This window comes from Sebastes umbrosus, chromosome 3, assembly GCF_015220745.1.
Source record: "Sebastes umbrosus isolate fSebUmb1 chromosome 3, fSebUmb1.pri, whole genome shotgun sequence".
In the NCBI taxonomy this organism is placed as follows: Eukaryota; Metazoa; Chordata; class Actinopteri; order Perciformes; family Sebastidae; genus Sebastes; species Sebastes umbrosus.
The window spans coordinates 23,685,200-23,702,493 of NC_051271.1; the positions used below are offsets into that span (position 1 = coordinate 23,685,200).

The 17,294-nt window shown below is 42.0% G+C and overlaps 1 protein-coding gene across 1 annotated transcript; it reads left to right on the forward strand.

Annotated features, from left to right (window-relative positions):
- Positions 1 to 498: 498 nt before the first annotated feature.
- Positions 499 to 7,229, forward strand: gprin3 (GPRIN family member 3). Its single transcript, XM_037762353.1, has 2 exons — positions 499 to 966; positions 4,435 to 7,229. The coding sequence occupies exon 2, from the start codon at positions 4,512 to 4,514 to the stop codon at positions 6,609 to 6,611; it is 2,100 nt and encodes a 699-aa protein (XP_037618281.1). The 5' UTR covers positions 499 to 966; positions 4,435 to 4,511; the 3' UTR covers positions 6,612 to 7,229.
- The last annotated feature ends 10,065 nt before the right edge of the window (positions 7,230 to 17,294 follow it).

Here is a 17,294-nt window from a genome sequence, read left to right on the forward strand (position 1 = left end):
CTCCATCCTCCCTCCCTCCATCCATCCTCCATCCTCCATCCATCCTCCATCCTCCCTCCATCCTCTCCTCCGTCCTCCCTCCCTCCATTCTCCCTCCATCCTCCCTCCATCCTCTCCTCCGTCCTCCCTCCCTCCATTCTCCCCCCATCCTCCCTCCATCCTCCCTCCCTCCATCCATCCTCCATCCTCCATCCATCCTCCATCCTCTCTCCATCCTCTCCTCCATCCTCCCTCCCTCCATCCATCCTCCCTCCATTCTCCCTCCATCCTCTCCTCCATCCTACCTCCATCCATCCTCCATCCTCCCCTCCATCCTCCCTCCATCCATCCTCCATCCTCCCTCCATCCTCCATCCTACCTCCATCCATCCTCCATCCTCCCCTCCATCCTCCCTCCATCCATCCTCCATCCTCCCTCCCTCCATCCTCCATCCTCCCCTCCATCCTCCCTCCATCCTCCATCCTCCCTCGATCCTCTCCTCCATCCTCCCTCCCTCCTCCCTCCATCCTCCCTCCCTCCATCCTCCCTCCCATTCATCCATTCATCTATCTGCTTTACTCTCCTGCACCACGTTGCCTGCAGCTGGACCAGTTCAATCTGGGATGGCACACACACACCGAGAGGTCCATTTTGTGAAAAGGTGCACTTTTTTTCTATAAGCATGAGGCGACGCTAGTCTGATAAAGAGCTCAGAGAGGTTGCGTCCATCGGTCGGTGACTCATTGCGCACGGCCAGTCAGTCAGTCAGTCAGTCGGGGAGGCAGGTTGTCAGGTTGGGCTTGAATTTTGCGCTTCACCGTGGAGGATCGATACCTCTAAAGAGTCTTATTGTGGTGGAAGAAGGCGTGGCTTGGTGTCACCGACACAGGGTTGCTTTTCCATATTCATTTCTAGGGTTTATCCTCATCGCACACTGACACAGACGCGCACCTCAAAGGAACAGGACATAAAGAGCGTCTCTCAAAGGTAAGCCTCCTCTCCTCTTCTCTGTATACTCTATTAGACTGCTCTCCTCTGTGTCAGATGTGCAATTTGTCCGCAAGGTCATATGAAACCTGCACATATACCAGTGGCCTCTGTGATGTTGGGGTGGGACAGGGATATGCATATGTAGGCTACAGGAGTTCTGCATGACACACATCTTAATTGGCCCCAATGAGTCGTGTGCATCACTTTGTAACGTTGTGCATGAATTCACATTCTGCACACACACACACACACACACACACACTGTTTGTTTCCAAAACTGCTGCAGGCAAAAGGCACCTGCAGGGCGTTTTTTTTAATTGTTGGATATCTAATTTAGAGACAGGATATGCTTTCCATAAATATTTGCACTTTGACAACAGACACGCAGATGCAGAGTGGGAGAGAGCACACTATGGCTACACCTGCCCAGCATGGACCCAAAACACCAGTCTGCTGCTCTGTTTTATTCAAGTCACATATTTAAAAATGATTACTTCAGGTTATACCATTAAGAAATAGATTATTCTTGAGTAATCTATAAATATGACCTGATCTGTTTGAAATCTATTATGTTTGTTGTTGTGGAGATGATGCTTGTGTGAGAAAAGACAAGGTTACTTTAATTGACATTATGCAGGATGGATTATCATCAGTCATGTAACTGAAATGGAAATGGCCAACTTGCTTCCTGTGGACCACTAAATGATCCATCGGTAGTTCCTCATCCTCTTTGGATGAAGACTATATAGGTTTTGTGTGATTAAAGTCTCAATCACAGTGCAAAATCATTTGTCTGACTCCAAAGGATCATTAGATGACTTCAGACGTCTGCGCGCACGTTACTCTCAGATGCTTTTACACTTTAAGGAGACAGACTGCGGTGGAGTCATTCATCAGGTCTGGGATGAAGAGACTTGTGAAACTGAAGGTTAAATGCTTAGAATTTATACTGGATTGATTGGAAGATAAAAGAGCATCCAAAGACACAGAATTTTAGTCATTCTTTTATACTTCAGTAAAGTGTCGTGACAGAAAAAAAAGGGAGTTAAACTTAAGATGAGTCATTGCTTTCAGGCAACACTTTCAGTGTGTTTGGCTTTTTGCCGGGTTGTCTTTACAAATGTAACTTAAGCTGAAATGTTCAGGCTAAATTCTCATATAATTTACTCATATGATATCAAAGAATCATTGATTTACCAGCCTGTTCTCATTCCCAGGGTGTCAAATACTGGCACTTTGTGACGGCCGTTGGCGTTAAATACCGACGCACAAGGCACCCTTTACATCCGGCTCTCCGTTACCTTGTAAACCCATCCGCGGCAACAGTAAACGCTCCGAGAAAGTGCGCCGGGAGTGTGGTGAAGTAGCTTGAAGAGCGAAAGAGACACACTACGGGGGCCAGGAGGTGGAGGGGTCCAACAAACACAGGGCTTTCATGCAGGGGACCGCTGTTCGTGTCCCGTGCTTTAAGTTTCACTTTAACGTTAAAATCAGCTGTTTGTTTGTGTCCCCTGTTCGAAACGTTCAGTTTCATTTTTACAATAAACCGTTGTAGTTTTAAGCCCAACAACCATGTTGTTACCTCCGCCAAGGCCGAAGGCCTAGGAAAGATGTTATGTTTTCACCAGCGTTGGTTTGTTGGTTTGTCCGTTTGGAGGAATCCTCCAAAAGTGGAGGGGTGGGGTGTGGCACAATGAACAATCCATTAGATTTTGGTGGCGATCCGGATCATGATCCGGATTCAGGAATTCTTTTAAGCATTACGATCAGCCAGAACATTAAGAGCTCTGGGTATAACACATGCGCAGTGTAACTGATGATCCGTTGATGATGCATGACCCCACCTTCTTCCTTCAGAGAGAGAGACAGAGAGAGTGGGGGGTGGGAGAGGACAACTGTAGATTCTGCGCCTTTTCACATTAAACTCATAAAACTCTGAAATTACAGTTGAGTTCGACCAAATCACACTTGGTGATTGTTGGAAAGAGTAACGACAACGGTTTAGTTGAGTTTTATTTTGTTTCTGTCCAGTCTGAATGAAGTGTTTTACGATGCTCCGCTAGGTACAGCTGATCTCGACATAAACAAAAATATAAGTGGATGATGGCGCGAGCTGAACGGAGAGGGGGGCGGAGGTCTGCGCTCTCCGAGTGCCATTCTAGTTTTTTCTTGAACCTAACTAAGTGTGTTTTGTTGCCTAATCCCAAGCAAGTGTTTTTGTTTGAATCAAAACATTAAGCATGTGTTTACTACGACCAAAAAGTGACGCTGAGGGGTCTGACAAAGCGTCAGTATGTGACCAGTTGGGATAAGAGTGTGTTGGATTTACACAGCATATCAACAGTGCTATAAAGTGTGGAATTTATAATAGAGCATGGTAGTGATATAACAACAAGATCACAGGAGTTAACCCGTTATCATATACTCCCTATACTGTAACACTGATTATTCTGTGTATTTATGGTATTTATGATAACTTCAGATGAGAATTGTGTGATACTGCCAAGCAAACACATAAATTGGACCCAATGAAAGTCCACCGAATGTGGAACATCCATAACTCTTAATCAAAAACATTCTGTCCTTATCTGTAAGCACTTTCAGCCTACATATGTCAAAGTCTTATTTCTGTACTTTGCTTACTTAACCTCCAAGTTCATAAACTTTGCTTTGCTCCAGTCTGACGCAGCATTTCTGCACGCTCTCTATGGATTACCCCCAGTTATTCTGATTTTCTTTTAAATTTGTACAGTTGAATCAAGCAATTTGAATTCGAAATAGATTCAACTTCTTTGATTGAAGTTTATAAAACATTCAAATAAAGAGTTTGCTTTTATGTCTAACAAGACTATGCCTTTACAATAAAGGCATTTTAATTATTTAAAAAGAGAGTGCCTTAGAGTTTCTTGTAACTTTTGTGTATCTACATGTATCTTCATCCAAAGAGCACCTCAAACAAACTCTATTTGAGTCCAGGAAGCACTCCTACCCAAACATTTTTTAAGTTTCTACAATTATTTGAATCATGTTTTAAGTGAAGTTAGCCTCTGCAGAGACAGAAATCTACATTTACAGTAACTAATCACCACACAGTTCAAAGAAACATAGCTTGTTGAAAAGACATAGTTGCATACATTCCACATTACTATGATTTGGAAAGAGGGTATTGTTATTATAATTGTATGTTATGATTAATTTGATCATTAGGCTTGGAGTCACATATATTCATCTTAATTCAAAGCAGTAGCTGAATTAGACAAATACGGGTCATTAATTGTTCTGGTGCTTTGCCTTTATCCTAACACTGAGTATTACAATGCATGTTAATGACTGTTCAAATGTAATTTACATAATGCTCATCTAGGCCCGAACTACCATGTGATTATTTTTGGCTGAATCAAGATTTAAATCAATGAAAAGTGAAGCTCAATCATTAAAAAGTCTATTTCTATTTTCCTCCTTTAGGGAATCACACAAAGTGACTGATCTGTTTTCATCTTTGGATTACAACAATATTTAAGGACTGAAACCGTGAGTCCGGCATGGGAACTAACCCAAAAAGGACAGTGACAGTCCAGATGGTGCCTCAGCTGGCTGTGGTGGACACGCTGGGCAATAAGGAGCCGAATGCCAACTGGGCTAAAGAGCCCAACCTCAAACTCTCTCAGGTTTGTCCAAAACCCACCCTCACATCTCCTGACCACAAACAGGATAACTCATCTCTGACTGCTTCTCCCGCTAACGCCATCCCACACACCCAAAACACAGCTTCCAAGGGAAGCGAACCAGTTAGCAGCACCGTGTCAGACAAACCAGTACCGACTAATGGGAACCAGACAAAGACAGAACTTGTGACGGGCGGAGACCAACAGATGCGAGAGCCATCTCTAACAGGCCGAGGTGTGGGTGAGGCGGGGGGCGACCAGAGGGATTCTAACGCAAACATGAAAATGTTAAGCCTGGCTGATGAAAAGGATATCTGTAAGGCCGGTGTGTCGCCTGCTCTTTCAGCGCCAAAGGTCGACATGCAGACCAATGACTGCAGAATAAAAGGGCCAAGTGTAGCAGAGGAGGAGTGTGCAACGCTGACATCCTCGGCCACTGCACGAGAGGACAGCAATAAAAATGTTACTCCAAATAATAAAAATCTTAACATCGCCTGTGAAGTAACGCATACGGCGTCTGAACCACAACACAATAATAAAGGGAGTATTTTAGCTCCCAAAGACACAGCTGTGCCACAGAAATCTCCTGATCATATACATAGCCGCTCACAAACCTCTGTGAGTCTGCAAGAGACAGCTAAACAGAGTGTGGAAACTACTGCAGCTCCTCTAACACCTCCATCTAAGAGCAAAGATGCAGAGGCTGGGTTTACAAATAAGACTTCAAGTTCAACATATCCAGAGAAGGATTTGCCACCAGTAAAGAAACCACAGGTCTCCTCAGATAAACATCAGCCAGCGTCCTCACAGACGGACTCCTCCACTCTGCCCCAGGCTACACAGAACATGCCGGCAGATGGGCAGGAGGCTGAGGAAGCCAGCCAGACTGACACAGCTGTCTTTGAAGGGCAGCAGCAGCACGGCAAGCTGTACAGGGAAGCTTCCACGATGACTTCATCGTCGTCCACCCCAGTCAAGCAGCGTCATAATATGGAGGTTCAAGCGGTGGCGAGCACGTGCAGTAAGGCCGTGGCCACGAGTCCGAGCCTGCTGCCGTTCGCCGTGCCTCGCAGGCCGAGCGGTGGCGCGGTCCCCAGGGAGGCCACGCAGAGCCTGGCTGTGGTCTACCAGGTCGACGGGGGTGTGGGGCTACATCAGATGAGTTCTCTATCTACTGATCCAAGGTCAGAGAGACTCACTGTCGAGGCGGAGATGTGCCCCAACCAGAATGCCGGCGTGGTTTTTCACTCAGAGCAAGACAAAAGGCTCGGAGCAAAGCCTAAAGAGTCAGCTCTCTGCAACACCCAGCCAGTTTATCAAATCAACATTGAACACGGCAACCACAAGGAGCAAGGAGAGACAGGTAGCTCCCAAAATAAAGCAGGAGTTCAGAAATCTGCAGCGAAAACAGCCACCGACAAAGCTCCCTCTCTCAAATCAGGAGCACCCCCAGAGACGGCCGGTGTTCCCAATGCTGTGCTCCCTAAGGCAGCTGTTACAACCAAGCCCAGCCAATCCCTGCTAACAACAACAGCAACGAACACCAAATCAAAGCCAGAACCAACTAAAAAAAAAGCCGAAAGTCCCAAAAAAAAGGCTAAAGCCGGAAAAGTCCAGAAGAAGGAGACAAAGTCGGGCAAACAGAAGATAGAACCGGAGAGGAAGGAGGAAGATGAGCAGAAAGGAAAGAACGTCCACGATGTCGTCTGGGACGAACAGGGGATGACTTGGGAGGTCTACGGGGCTTCTGTGGACCCAGAATCCCTTGGTTTTGCCATTCAGAGCCACTTGCAGTGCAAAATCAAGGAGCAAGAGAGGAAATTGATCGCCCGGACCTCCTTCCGAAAGTCAGTTGACTCGCCGGGAAACGGAAGGAAGAACAAAAGGAGGCAGCAGAACATTTTCAGGTCAATGCTGCAAAATGTCAGACGGCCCAACTGCTGCGTGCATCCCCCTCCCTCTTCCGTCCTTGAGTAGCGCAGCACAGATGTAGCCGGTGTCAAACTCCAGCCTTTTTTCCTAGAGGTCAAAATGTTTGTCCTCCCCTTGTCATGATTGCAATGACAAGTGAAAGCGTTAAACGGGACGACGATCCCTGTAAGTAAGTATACTGGAATGCTGTAACATAAAGAGTCAAACTATTTGTGATGTTTGTGATCAAAGAAGGTAGGAATTAGAAATATAAAATGAACAGCCCAAGACTTATTTTCTAGAAATAGATATTATAAAAAGAGTTATGAAATAACAGAGGCAATAATAGTGAAACGCATGTATATTAGTTTCAAATGGCAGTTGTGTGACCTGAAATGAAGTCCAGACCTTCGCAGTTAAAGGCACTGATCATGGGGTAGACATATTACTTACTGCCGGAATATTTGTGCAAATATATGAAACCGACATCTCATTGCATTTGGTGCATTTGGTATATGTTTTTGAGGTGTTTTTTTGGGGCCCTATATTTATAAGATTGCTGTATTTTCTTTTCATGCACATTTATTTTTAGTGAGTGATTACATTGTGCAAAAAAAAGGGACTGTATGCATACATACGCTGTTTAATCTCTGTTCTTTTCTATTAAAACAACAAAAAAACTAAGTTGAGCTTTACATATTCTTCATTTCTGACCTCTTGGCATGGACTTTAGGCAGTATTAGCTTCCCGGTTCTGGTGATTTAAAAAAAAAGAAGATATATTATTATTATATATATATAATTATTATTATTTCTTGACAAAAAGGTTTAAATGTACATTGTGAAGGATTTGGCGGCATCTAGAGGTGTGGTTGCAGTTGCAACCAGCTGAGTACCCCTCCGCTCACTCCTCCGCCAAGTGCAAAACTGTGGTGACGCCGTTTGCCTCACTCAGCAGCCATCCTTACCATAACAACACTACTTAAAGAGCAATGGAAGTCAGACGGCGGCTGGCGGTACCACAGTTTTGCACTCTGCGGCTCACGGTACCACAGTTTCACAAACGTGTTGGAGAATTACACCGTCCTTCAGATAACGTAAAAACATGAAAGGCTCTCTCTAGAGCCAGTGTATGGTTTGTCCGTTCTGGGCTACTGTAGAAACATGGTGGAGCAACATACTCTGAGTGAAGAGGACCTGCTCCCTATGGAAATATGAAGGGCTCATTCTAAGCTAATAAAAACAGTTGGCTACCTCCTGGGTCTGAAAAGTGAAGCCAATGCTGAAGTGCCTTAAACTTGCATTCTTTCTAATAACCAGCAGGGGGCGACTCCTCTGGTTGCAAAAAGAAGTCTGATCGTATAGAAGTCCATGAGAAAATGACCCTACTTCTCACTTGATTTATTACCTCAGTAAACATTGTAAACATGAGTTTATTATCTCAATCACTAGTTTCAAGTCTTCTTCAATACAGCATGATGTTCATTTAGTAAATTATGGTCCCATTTAGAGTCAAATAGACCATAAAGCAGGGCATGCTTTTGGGCGTGGCTCCCTTGAGATTGACAGGTCGCTACCACGGCGTTGTTCGGTCTGGGAGTTGTACAGGTTTTCGTCTTACAACGTTAACTCTTTCACAGTGTGTTTTCAGTTCATGAAAGTTCATTGTAACATTTTGGTCACCTAAAAATATCTTATTCAGTGTTTGGTTGTACCTAGCTCCACCCTCTCGTGTGACTTCTGGTTGCAAATAACCAAGATGGTGACGGCCAAAATGCAGAACTCAAGGTTTTTACAACGGCAGTCCACAAACCAATGAGTGAGGTCACGGTGACTACGTCCACTGATTATACACTGATGAAAACATAAATGTTACACACTGTTCCTTTAACACAGTAGGGCTTTACTGAAAAGGTCATTAAAAGAAATAAAAAGATAAATCAAGCACATCAATAACTCAAGAAGAGACAGTGTGCGTGTGTCAAAGTCAAGTGCACATGTCAGGGGATGTGAAAGCAGCAGGAAACATCGACGCAAACCACAGGAGATGTAAGAGAGTGACAGACTGCAGCTGTGAGTGAAGGTACAGTAGGTTGTAGACGGCGCTGGATAAATTAGTGTCACGCTTAATGAGACAGTTTCTGATGTCTAACGAGGGCATGAAGTTTGTTCAGAGGCTAGTTAGCTTCCAACGCTTTTCTTTTGATTTACAGAGAGATTAAAACCTCAAAGTCTGCATGTGGGCCTAGACAGAAGAGCAAGCTTTTACATGAATCCACCAGTTAGCTTTGCTTAGTTTTGTGTGACCAGAAGATTTACAAGTACAGGGTTCAGTCAGCCAGAGAAAACTCAGAGCATTTCTGTAAAACAGTTTTATAGGTCAGTGAAGGACAGGAGGGACACTGTCTTGGGGATATCTCTAAGAACAAGATGTGCTGTTGTGGGTATTTCCTCGTTGTGGTGTAAGTCTGAATGGAAGATGAGATTTTGAGCAGATCATTTAGAGTGTGTAGAGACGTTAGTTTTATCTGCATTGAACAGAAGAAATTGTCTATTGCCCATTGTGTATTGTATTGTCAGTAATGAAGAACTGAGTGCTAACTTGGCACTTAGTAATACAGAAGCGCCTGAAAACCAAACAAACATGGACGCCTCATGTCAGCCAAAGTCGATCTCAGTTCAATGTAATCAAAGCCACATTTAACGGATATAGTGTTGTATTGTCAATGCACAGTATTTTTAAAGATGTCCTATTATGCTTTTATGCTTTTGTGCTTTTTCCCTTTCCCTTAGTGTGACATATAGTTTTTTGTGCATTTAAAAGGTCTGCAAAGTTACAAAGCCCAAGTCCACACCAAAGGGAGTTACTCTCCCCCACAGAATCACTGCTCCTGAACGGCCTGAAACGACTTGATGGAAGTCCCGCCTTTTCTTCTGTAACGAGGTGATGTCACCAAGTAACACATTTGCATAATACCTGCCTAGCGGCTAGTTTGGCACGCCCTCAAGCAAAGCTAGTTAGAGCAGAGCCGAAGCAAAGTACGAAGAGTTGGTTCTGTTGACCAATCACAACAGAGTGGGCCAGCTAACCAATCATGAAACATGTTCTAGTAGAAAGTAAAAATACAAGCATGCACCTGAAAATACCATGAAAAACTCACTTTTGTTGATGTGCACATACATCTGGAGTACCTACCAACCCACAAACTGTGAAATAAGACAACCCAGTCAGTTTTTTGTGGGCTGCCTATAGATTAGAAAACATGCGATTCAACAAGCCATTCAGATTTGGCTCCCCTTCCTATGTCACATGCAGGCTCATTAGAATATACAGACCACAGTTTGAGAACTACCTTTGCAGCAGACTGGGCTTTTTCAGGAGGGGGTCTTAAAGAGACAGAGCATTTCAGACAGAGGGTGAATACAGGTATATTCAAACAGACAATATGAGAAAAATAATGTGTTTTAACATTAAAGCATGTAAACATGTTCTAGTAGAAACCCAAAATGCAAGTATGAACCTGGAAATGAGCATGATATGTCCCCTTTAAGTTGACACTCACAAGTCATTAAAATGAGAATCTTGTCCCTCTCTACCATCCCATATGACGTGAACGCACCATAAATCCTCCAGTCAGGTTGAAACTGGGTGGAACTGTGCTGGAAATGTATATACTCAAGCCCATGTTCACACACACAGTCCTGAGAAGACGTCTAATCAGGCAATATACTGTAAGTGAAAACACCTGTAAGTGTGTGGAGGTGTATCGGGGCTTTAAGTTTTAAAGAAGGGTTTAGAAACCTGAGAAAGACAGCTCAGAATAAATTCCTAATCAACTTTGGTTTTAGGATAGAGGCAATTAATAATATTAGGGCCACAGACAGATCCTTGGAAACATTATATATATTTGGAAAATGTTTGTGTAAAATAGAAATAACTGCCATTAAATTAGTTTTGTTCTGTTAGTTATGATTAGATTTAGTCAGCCTGCTCCTTTTATAGTGTTTGGAAGTTGACAAAGCAAGTCAGTAGATGCATTTTGAAGCATGCAATGATTAATCGATTAACAGTAATTGGTAACTATTTTGATAATCAGTTAATTATTTAGACCATGTGAGGATTTGTTGCCTTTCATTGTCTTATATGATTGTAAATTGAATATTTGGGAGTTTTTGACTGTTGACATCAAATTGGGCTCTATAGGAAATAGTGATGGGTATTTTTTACTGTTATCTGATGTTGTATACTCAAAACAATTAATCGATTCATTAAAAAAAAAAAAAACTGCAGATTAATGAATAATAATAATGAGGATAATGAAAATGATTGTTAGTTGCAGCCTTAGACGTGATACTGAGCGCCAAATGTAATTCTACAGAATCTCAGTGTGAGATTGTCTGCTCGTCTAATGTAATTAGAGTTTCCAGGTTAATTGTAGGTCTTCTGAGTTCTGCCTTAAAACGTTCATGTGATTTCCAGCCTTCATTGTAACATGATAATAACATTTTAATGTAATAAGATTGTTTTCAAAAGGCTTTGCTTTGACTAAAACACTTCATACTGAGAGGAATATTTCCAGAGAACTGCTCTTTGGCGGTGAACACTTCCTTTCAGTGTGGATTTACTGTCCTGACCGGTGAACCGCTGATTTCAGGCGACTGCTGTTATTGTCTTAACAAGCGTGTCACTTCCTGTTAATATCAGGATGATAGCAGGGAGGAAAAAAATCCTCCATACTCGCAGTCTCTGTCACAACCTATAAAGAGCAACGCAGACTGAAGCTCCTAATCTTTAAGCCTTTTATCCAGCAGGATCAGAGGACACAGCTATGAAGTTGTACTTATATCTGTCTCATCCTACCTGCGCAGATTTGTATAAGAGGCTGCGAATGTTTCTGTGACCTCCATGACCTCTTTACATGCTCTTATTAAATACAAGTCTTATCCTACAGAGCTGATGGGAGGATGCCAAACTGACATCACTAATCCGTGGAGTCACGTTAAATAAATTCAGCCTCAGGTAGATTAATGTCTCTTCCAGTCGAGGTCAGTTTCTCCTTTACATATCGACTTTGTCCCTTTCTGTGTGCCCGGTCACCAGCCTTAATTCTTTCACCCTAGTTTTAATTAGCTTCTGTTTCAATCTTTAATAACCCCCCTACTCACTGTGCCGTTATGCCTGCTTCCCATTTGGAAGTGCTGATTAGATTCGGCCACAGGCTGTGGTTAGCACAGAGGGAGATTTATTCCAATGACAGGGAACATGGAGAGGGATTTCAAAGGCACATGGACATACATATGCCACCCACTGCTATGGTAACCAGAGGACAGCTTCAACTTGCTTCCAATATTCACCTCTGGCTGTGTGCTCCATGCCCTCCATGGGTATTTTAATTAACACATGCCTTGGGCACATAGCTGCACTATATAGTCTTACATGGGAAGAAATATTCAGCAGTGGAGCATACTGTTGATCCAATGGTACATAAGGCACACACTGGGTTTGAATCTGGCCTGTCAACTGTCAAAACATTAAAGGACAAGGCTGGTGTTGTTATATATTTGTATAATTGTCAACAAATCCTGTGAAGACCAAAACCAACAGTATGTTAGTCCTTTGCTTGAAAGAATAGTTCCATATTTTTGGAAAAATGCTTATTTGCTTTCTGGTGGAGAGTTTGATGAAGCCCGTTCGCAGGAAAAGGTGTATAAAGGACACGATAATGCACAAGGCATTTAGTGTGCAATGAGAACGCCTTTATTGCTTTTGGCGTGTCATTTGTACGCCATGTAGTCTGTTCCTGAACTGACCGCTTAAGCAATGGTCAAACACAGGATTTTCAAGCAGTAGACTGGTATTCGAGACCGTTGTTTTGTTTTGTAAGCTACGTTAGTGACGTTTGTCACGTGTTTTTTAGTTGTCGTTTGTGACGTGTTTCCCATACTTATGTTATGTGGTTTCCGTACTATTTGACTTAGTTTCATACTTATTTTAAGCCCAACCATGATGTTTTTCTTAAACACCTAACTAAGTGGTTTTGTTGCCTAAACCTAACTGCAGACGTTATCGTAGTTTTGTTGCGTGGCATAGAAATGACACGCGAAAAGCCTAAAATGCGTCCTCGTGACCTGCAGCATGTTCGTGTATGTCATGCTATTTATACGCCGTCCCGTGCACATTCATATCTGTACCTTCAGCTATAGCAGCCAGTTAGCTTAGCTTAGCATAACGACTGGAAACAGGGGGAAACAGCTAGCCTGGCTCTGTCCAAAAGTAACAAAATCCACCTATCAGCACCTCCAAAACTCAACATGTTATATATTGTTTGTTAAATAAAACAGACTTTGTTTTGTCATTTGTTCAGATAAAGCCAGGCTAGCTGTTTCCCCTTGTTTCCAGTCTTTATGCTGAGCTAACCAGCTGCTGGTTCACATCTAACTCTGCACAAAAAAAGTAGATAAGCGTATTTCCAAAAATGTCCAATTATCGCTCTAATGCTTTCTTACTTCACTACTCTGTCTCAAGCACATTAGTCCAGGCTACTGAAGACATACATATTTTAAAAAGTGTCACAAATATATAGTTTAATTCTTTTAAAATGCTCAGTAATGTCCTAAAACAGCTGGGCACTGGTGTTTTCGGCAAACAGGAATAACTAGTACATTTATTTGGGACTTGTTTTAAAACCGTGGATACACATTTACTGCACTAGTGAGTATTTACAACGACAGAATGGTGTTGACTCAAAATAAACTACATGTACTGTATATCATAATGAAGGAACATTTTTAATCGTTTTCCAACAATGTAGGTCTGTTGCCCAGAGGAATGAGATTTATCAGGCTTTGTCTATGGTTATTAGAGTTAATTCACTTTGATGTTTTCATGGGATTTGATAACAAAAGAAAAATATAGGTTATTATCAGCTTTATCCTTCAGAGCTGAAATGCCATAAAACAAATAAAAATGTCTTTAAAAAAATAAAAATAAAAGTACAGAAATGTACATTTTCACTTCCCAGTTTTGCGTACAAACTGACTGAGTGCCAATTTAATAATTTTCTGTTTTGTTTGGCCTCAATGTTCTTAAAAGAAGTGATCATGCAGTGCTCCCCTTTAGCTCTACCTCACCATTAATACTCTATATTTTCTCTGATATGCGAATATTAGTGATAATGAATAATTGCATAATACATCTGTCACAACTTAACACTGAGTCATGTTTCCATTTGGTAATTCATATTTTCTTTGTATTAAAGCGCATAACGTATAACCTTTAACAATGTGCTGTTAGAAACTTTTTAAATGAATTATCTTTGAAACATGACAGAAGTGACAGCTCAGCACTAATACGCAGCTTGGGAATGAAATAATAATCTCTCAAGTGTTACCACTTAACAAGGAAACTCCCAGGCTGTGTCAGAAGCTAAAATTAAAGACTGATAGTCGGCGAGAGGCGGCGGTACCCCTCCTGTTACAGCCCAAGGGCCTCCACTGACTGACGCTGAGATACTGAAACTAATGATACTACTGTAGTACGCTAGGCAAGCAGACTGTGGAGACTGCAGTGCAAGGCGTAGATGTAGTGTTGTTATTTATAAAAAAAGAAATCATGCATTCTTGTCCTATATGCATTTATAAGGTTGAGCATCGTTAGATTTAATCTAATTGATAATATGTACACATTATCATTAAAGGTCAAATAAATTGACCTACAGTTGGATGATTAATAATAATAATCTAAAGATCTTTGTGTTTGAGGCTACTTTTAGGTATTCTTGAGTGGATGCTATCTTGGCCTGACTCAGTCCTACTGTATTTGAATGTCACTGCCACAAGTGTAAACACACTTACACCATGTGTAACTCGGTAATAGCATCCTCGGATTCTGGGGGGAATTCAGGGCAGCTGCAACATTTTTGAGCTATAATTGAAGTCCCACAGATAAGTTGCTGTCCTGGTGTAGGGATTTGAGATCTGCTCGCAGTGACCCAGTTAGCTCCATAAACACATTAGCTTCTTCAGCCCATATAGGAACCCTTATAGAAACCCTGCAGATGCTCCAGCATTTGGACAGATGCCATCAAATCTACCACTCACAAATCATTTATGGCAATATTAGACACACTTTTATCATGGGAATGAGTGTTAATTACTATTTACAGATCATATTTTTGAGATTGTGGAGTGGGTAATTAGGGGTGGCTGGCGATCATAGTGTCGCCATTTAATTCTGCATTACTAAAACTTCTCTGGAGATTTAACTGCTGACTGGTGGAAGCTTTGAATGTGTCCATTTTCAACTATTTCTGTGCTGCTTTTTCCACAATCGTTTTTCATCTTCTGTGCTCTCTTTCTCTCACTGTGCCTTCCCCCTTTCAACTCCCGACTCCCCGTTTTCTCTCCCAGCCTCCATTTCTCGGTGTCCTTCCTCTCTTTGACGATGATATCATAATGAAGCCAGTGACAGTGAGGTGATTAAAGCTTCTGCTGGCCTCCGCTCTGCAGAATATCTCCCATAAAACGGTCTGCTTCTGCTCCTCTCCCCCTTATTTATCCTTGCATTGTATCAGATAGCTGGAAGTAAGGCTCGTCCTGCTGATGGCCGCTATGTTCCCGGTGGAATATGTGGCCTACATTTGTTTGTAGTGCAGCGTTTGGCTCTGTGAGTCTTTCTTCAAACAATTCCAGTTTTCTGCGGCATACTCATTTTGTTTCCCCAAACATTGACTGTTTTGTCTTTCCCTCCTCTCTCTGTTTTCTCATACATACTGTACTGTACATGTATCCAGCCTTTTATAGCTCATCATTGATTGCTTACCATTCAGCTCACACACATGACCTCATAACCTTTATAACAGAGCACACATGCGCACAAGATGCACGTTTGAAAGACGCACACACCCACACACATATATATACACAAAGGTCACCTTCCCTGGCTTCATTAGAGACTGCTTTATTATGGCTGACAGATGTGCCCATAAATCATAAGGTCCCCTGGTGGAGCGAGAAGATCCAAAACAAACTGAACAATGGTAAAGGTGAAACACTGCGAGAAAGAGAAAAGAAAGACATACGAATACATACTTATATCAATATACTGTAGCTATCGACTTCAATAGTAGGTTTCTACCTAAAGAATGATTTCTTCCGTCATCTTCGGCGTCTCCATGCGAGATAAGCTGCTTTTGTTTCATCACTGCCTTTTGTCACAGAGAGGAAATGGAAGTAAAGTCTTTAGAGGAACGTGAAGTGTTAAAGGGGAAAACGGACAGATTGCTGCTTCAGATTCCAATTTACCCAAAGTGAGTCTGATAAAACCCAATCAAGCGTCTTTGTATGGAGATTGAGCCCAAGAAGAAGATCCTTCCTGTGAAACTCATTACCTCTGACCTCGGTGCTTTTATTGCAACACTGCTGATGTTACTCTGCATTGTCTGCAACGCTGAAAAGGAAGTTAATCCTCCTTTTTTTTTTTTTTACCTGGACAGACAGATAAATTAACTCTTTTATGTCCGTGAAAGAAACACTTTGGATCGAAATAACAGTTATGATTTGGACTGTTAGTCTTGTTCATATTTTTTATACTTTCTGTCAAATGTATTTCCCTATTTGAATCATAGACTGTATATAAGAAGTGGACGTAGTCACCGTGACATCACCCATTGGTTTTTGGACTGCCGCTTTGAAGCCTCGAGTTCGGCATTTTGTCCGTCGTCATCTTGGTTTTTGGCAACCAGAACTGAGAGAGTGTGGGTGAGAATGAAAAGTGGAGCAACGAACGCTGAATAAGACATTTTTAGGCGACCAAAAAGATTATAATTAACTTCAATGAACTGAAAACACACCGTGAAAGAGTTAACGTTGTAAGACGAAAACACAGACAACTCCCAGACCGGACAATGCCGTAGCAACCTGTCAATAACAAGGTAGCCACGCTCTAAAGCATCCCCTGCTTTATGGTCTATTTAATTCTAAATGGGACCACAATTTACTAAATGAATATCATGCTGTATTGAAGAAGACTTGAAACTAGCGATTGAGACCATAAACTCATGTTTACAATGTTTACTGAGGTAATAAATCAAGTGAGAAGTAGGGTCTTGCAACCAGAGGAGTCGCCCCCTGCTGGCTATTAGAAAGAATGCAAGTTTAAGGCACTTCTGCATTGACTTCGCTTCTCAGACCCTCAGACCTGGAGGTTGCCCACTGGTTTGAAGGTGTAAATAAATAATAAAGTCCTTACATTGGTTACCTTTCAGTTTTGCATTTATTTCAAAACTCTTACTTGTTTTTGTAGCGAGTACAATGATTTTTTAAAACATTTTAATTCATTTTTTAATAAAAATGGATAATGAATAGAATGTAATAATACACCGTCTAGTGAGTTTCAGCTAATTGTTTAGCTGTCTGGCTAAACTTTACTTTTGGTTCACTCTCACTGCTCGCCTTCAGCTGTGTTCAGTGAAAAAGCTCTAAAAACCCACCGTACACTACCTGCTCAGCACCACACAGCAGCCACTGATTGATTGTTGGATTGATTGATAAATGGTGTTTTAAAGCCTCCTCCACACTGCCAGATTGTCCAGGTTAAAGTTTTGGGGGAAGAAATGATGAATCCTTCATTAATTTATTGTTTTGTTGTCCAGAAAGCAGTACAATTTAAACATTTAGTCTAAACATACTGCAATCAGCTTATAAAATACTCACTAGTAGGGCTGCAACTAACAATTATGTTCATTGTCGA

Excerpts from the sequence above, each read along its gene's own strand:
- gprin3 (XM_037762353.1), top strand. The coding sequence starts at position 4,512 with ATGGGAACTAACCCAAAAAGGACAGTGACAGTCCAGATGGTGCCTCAG.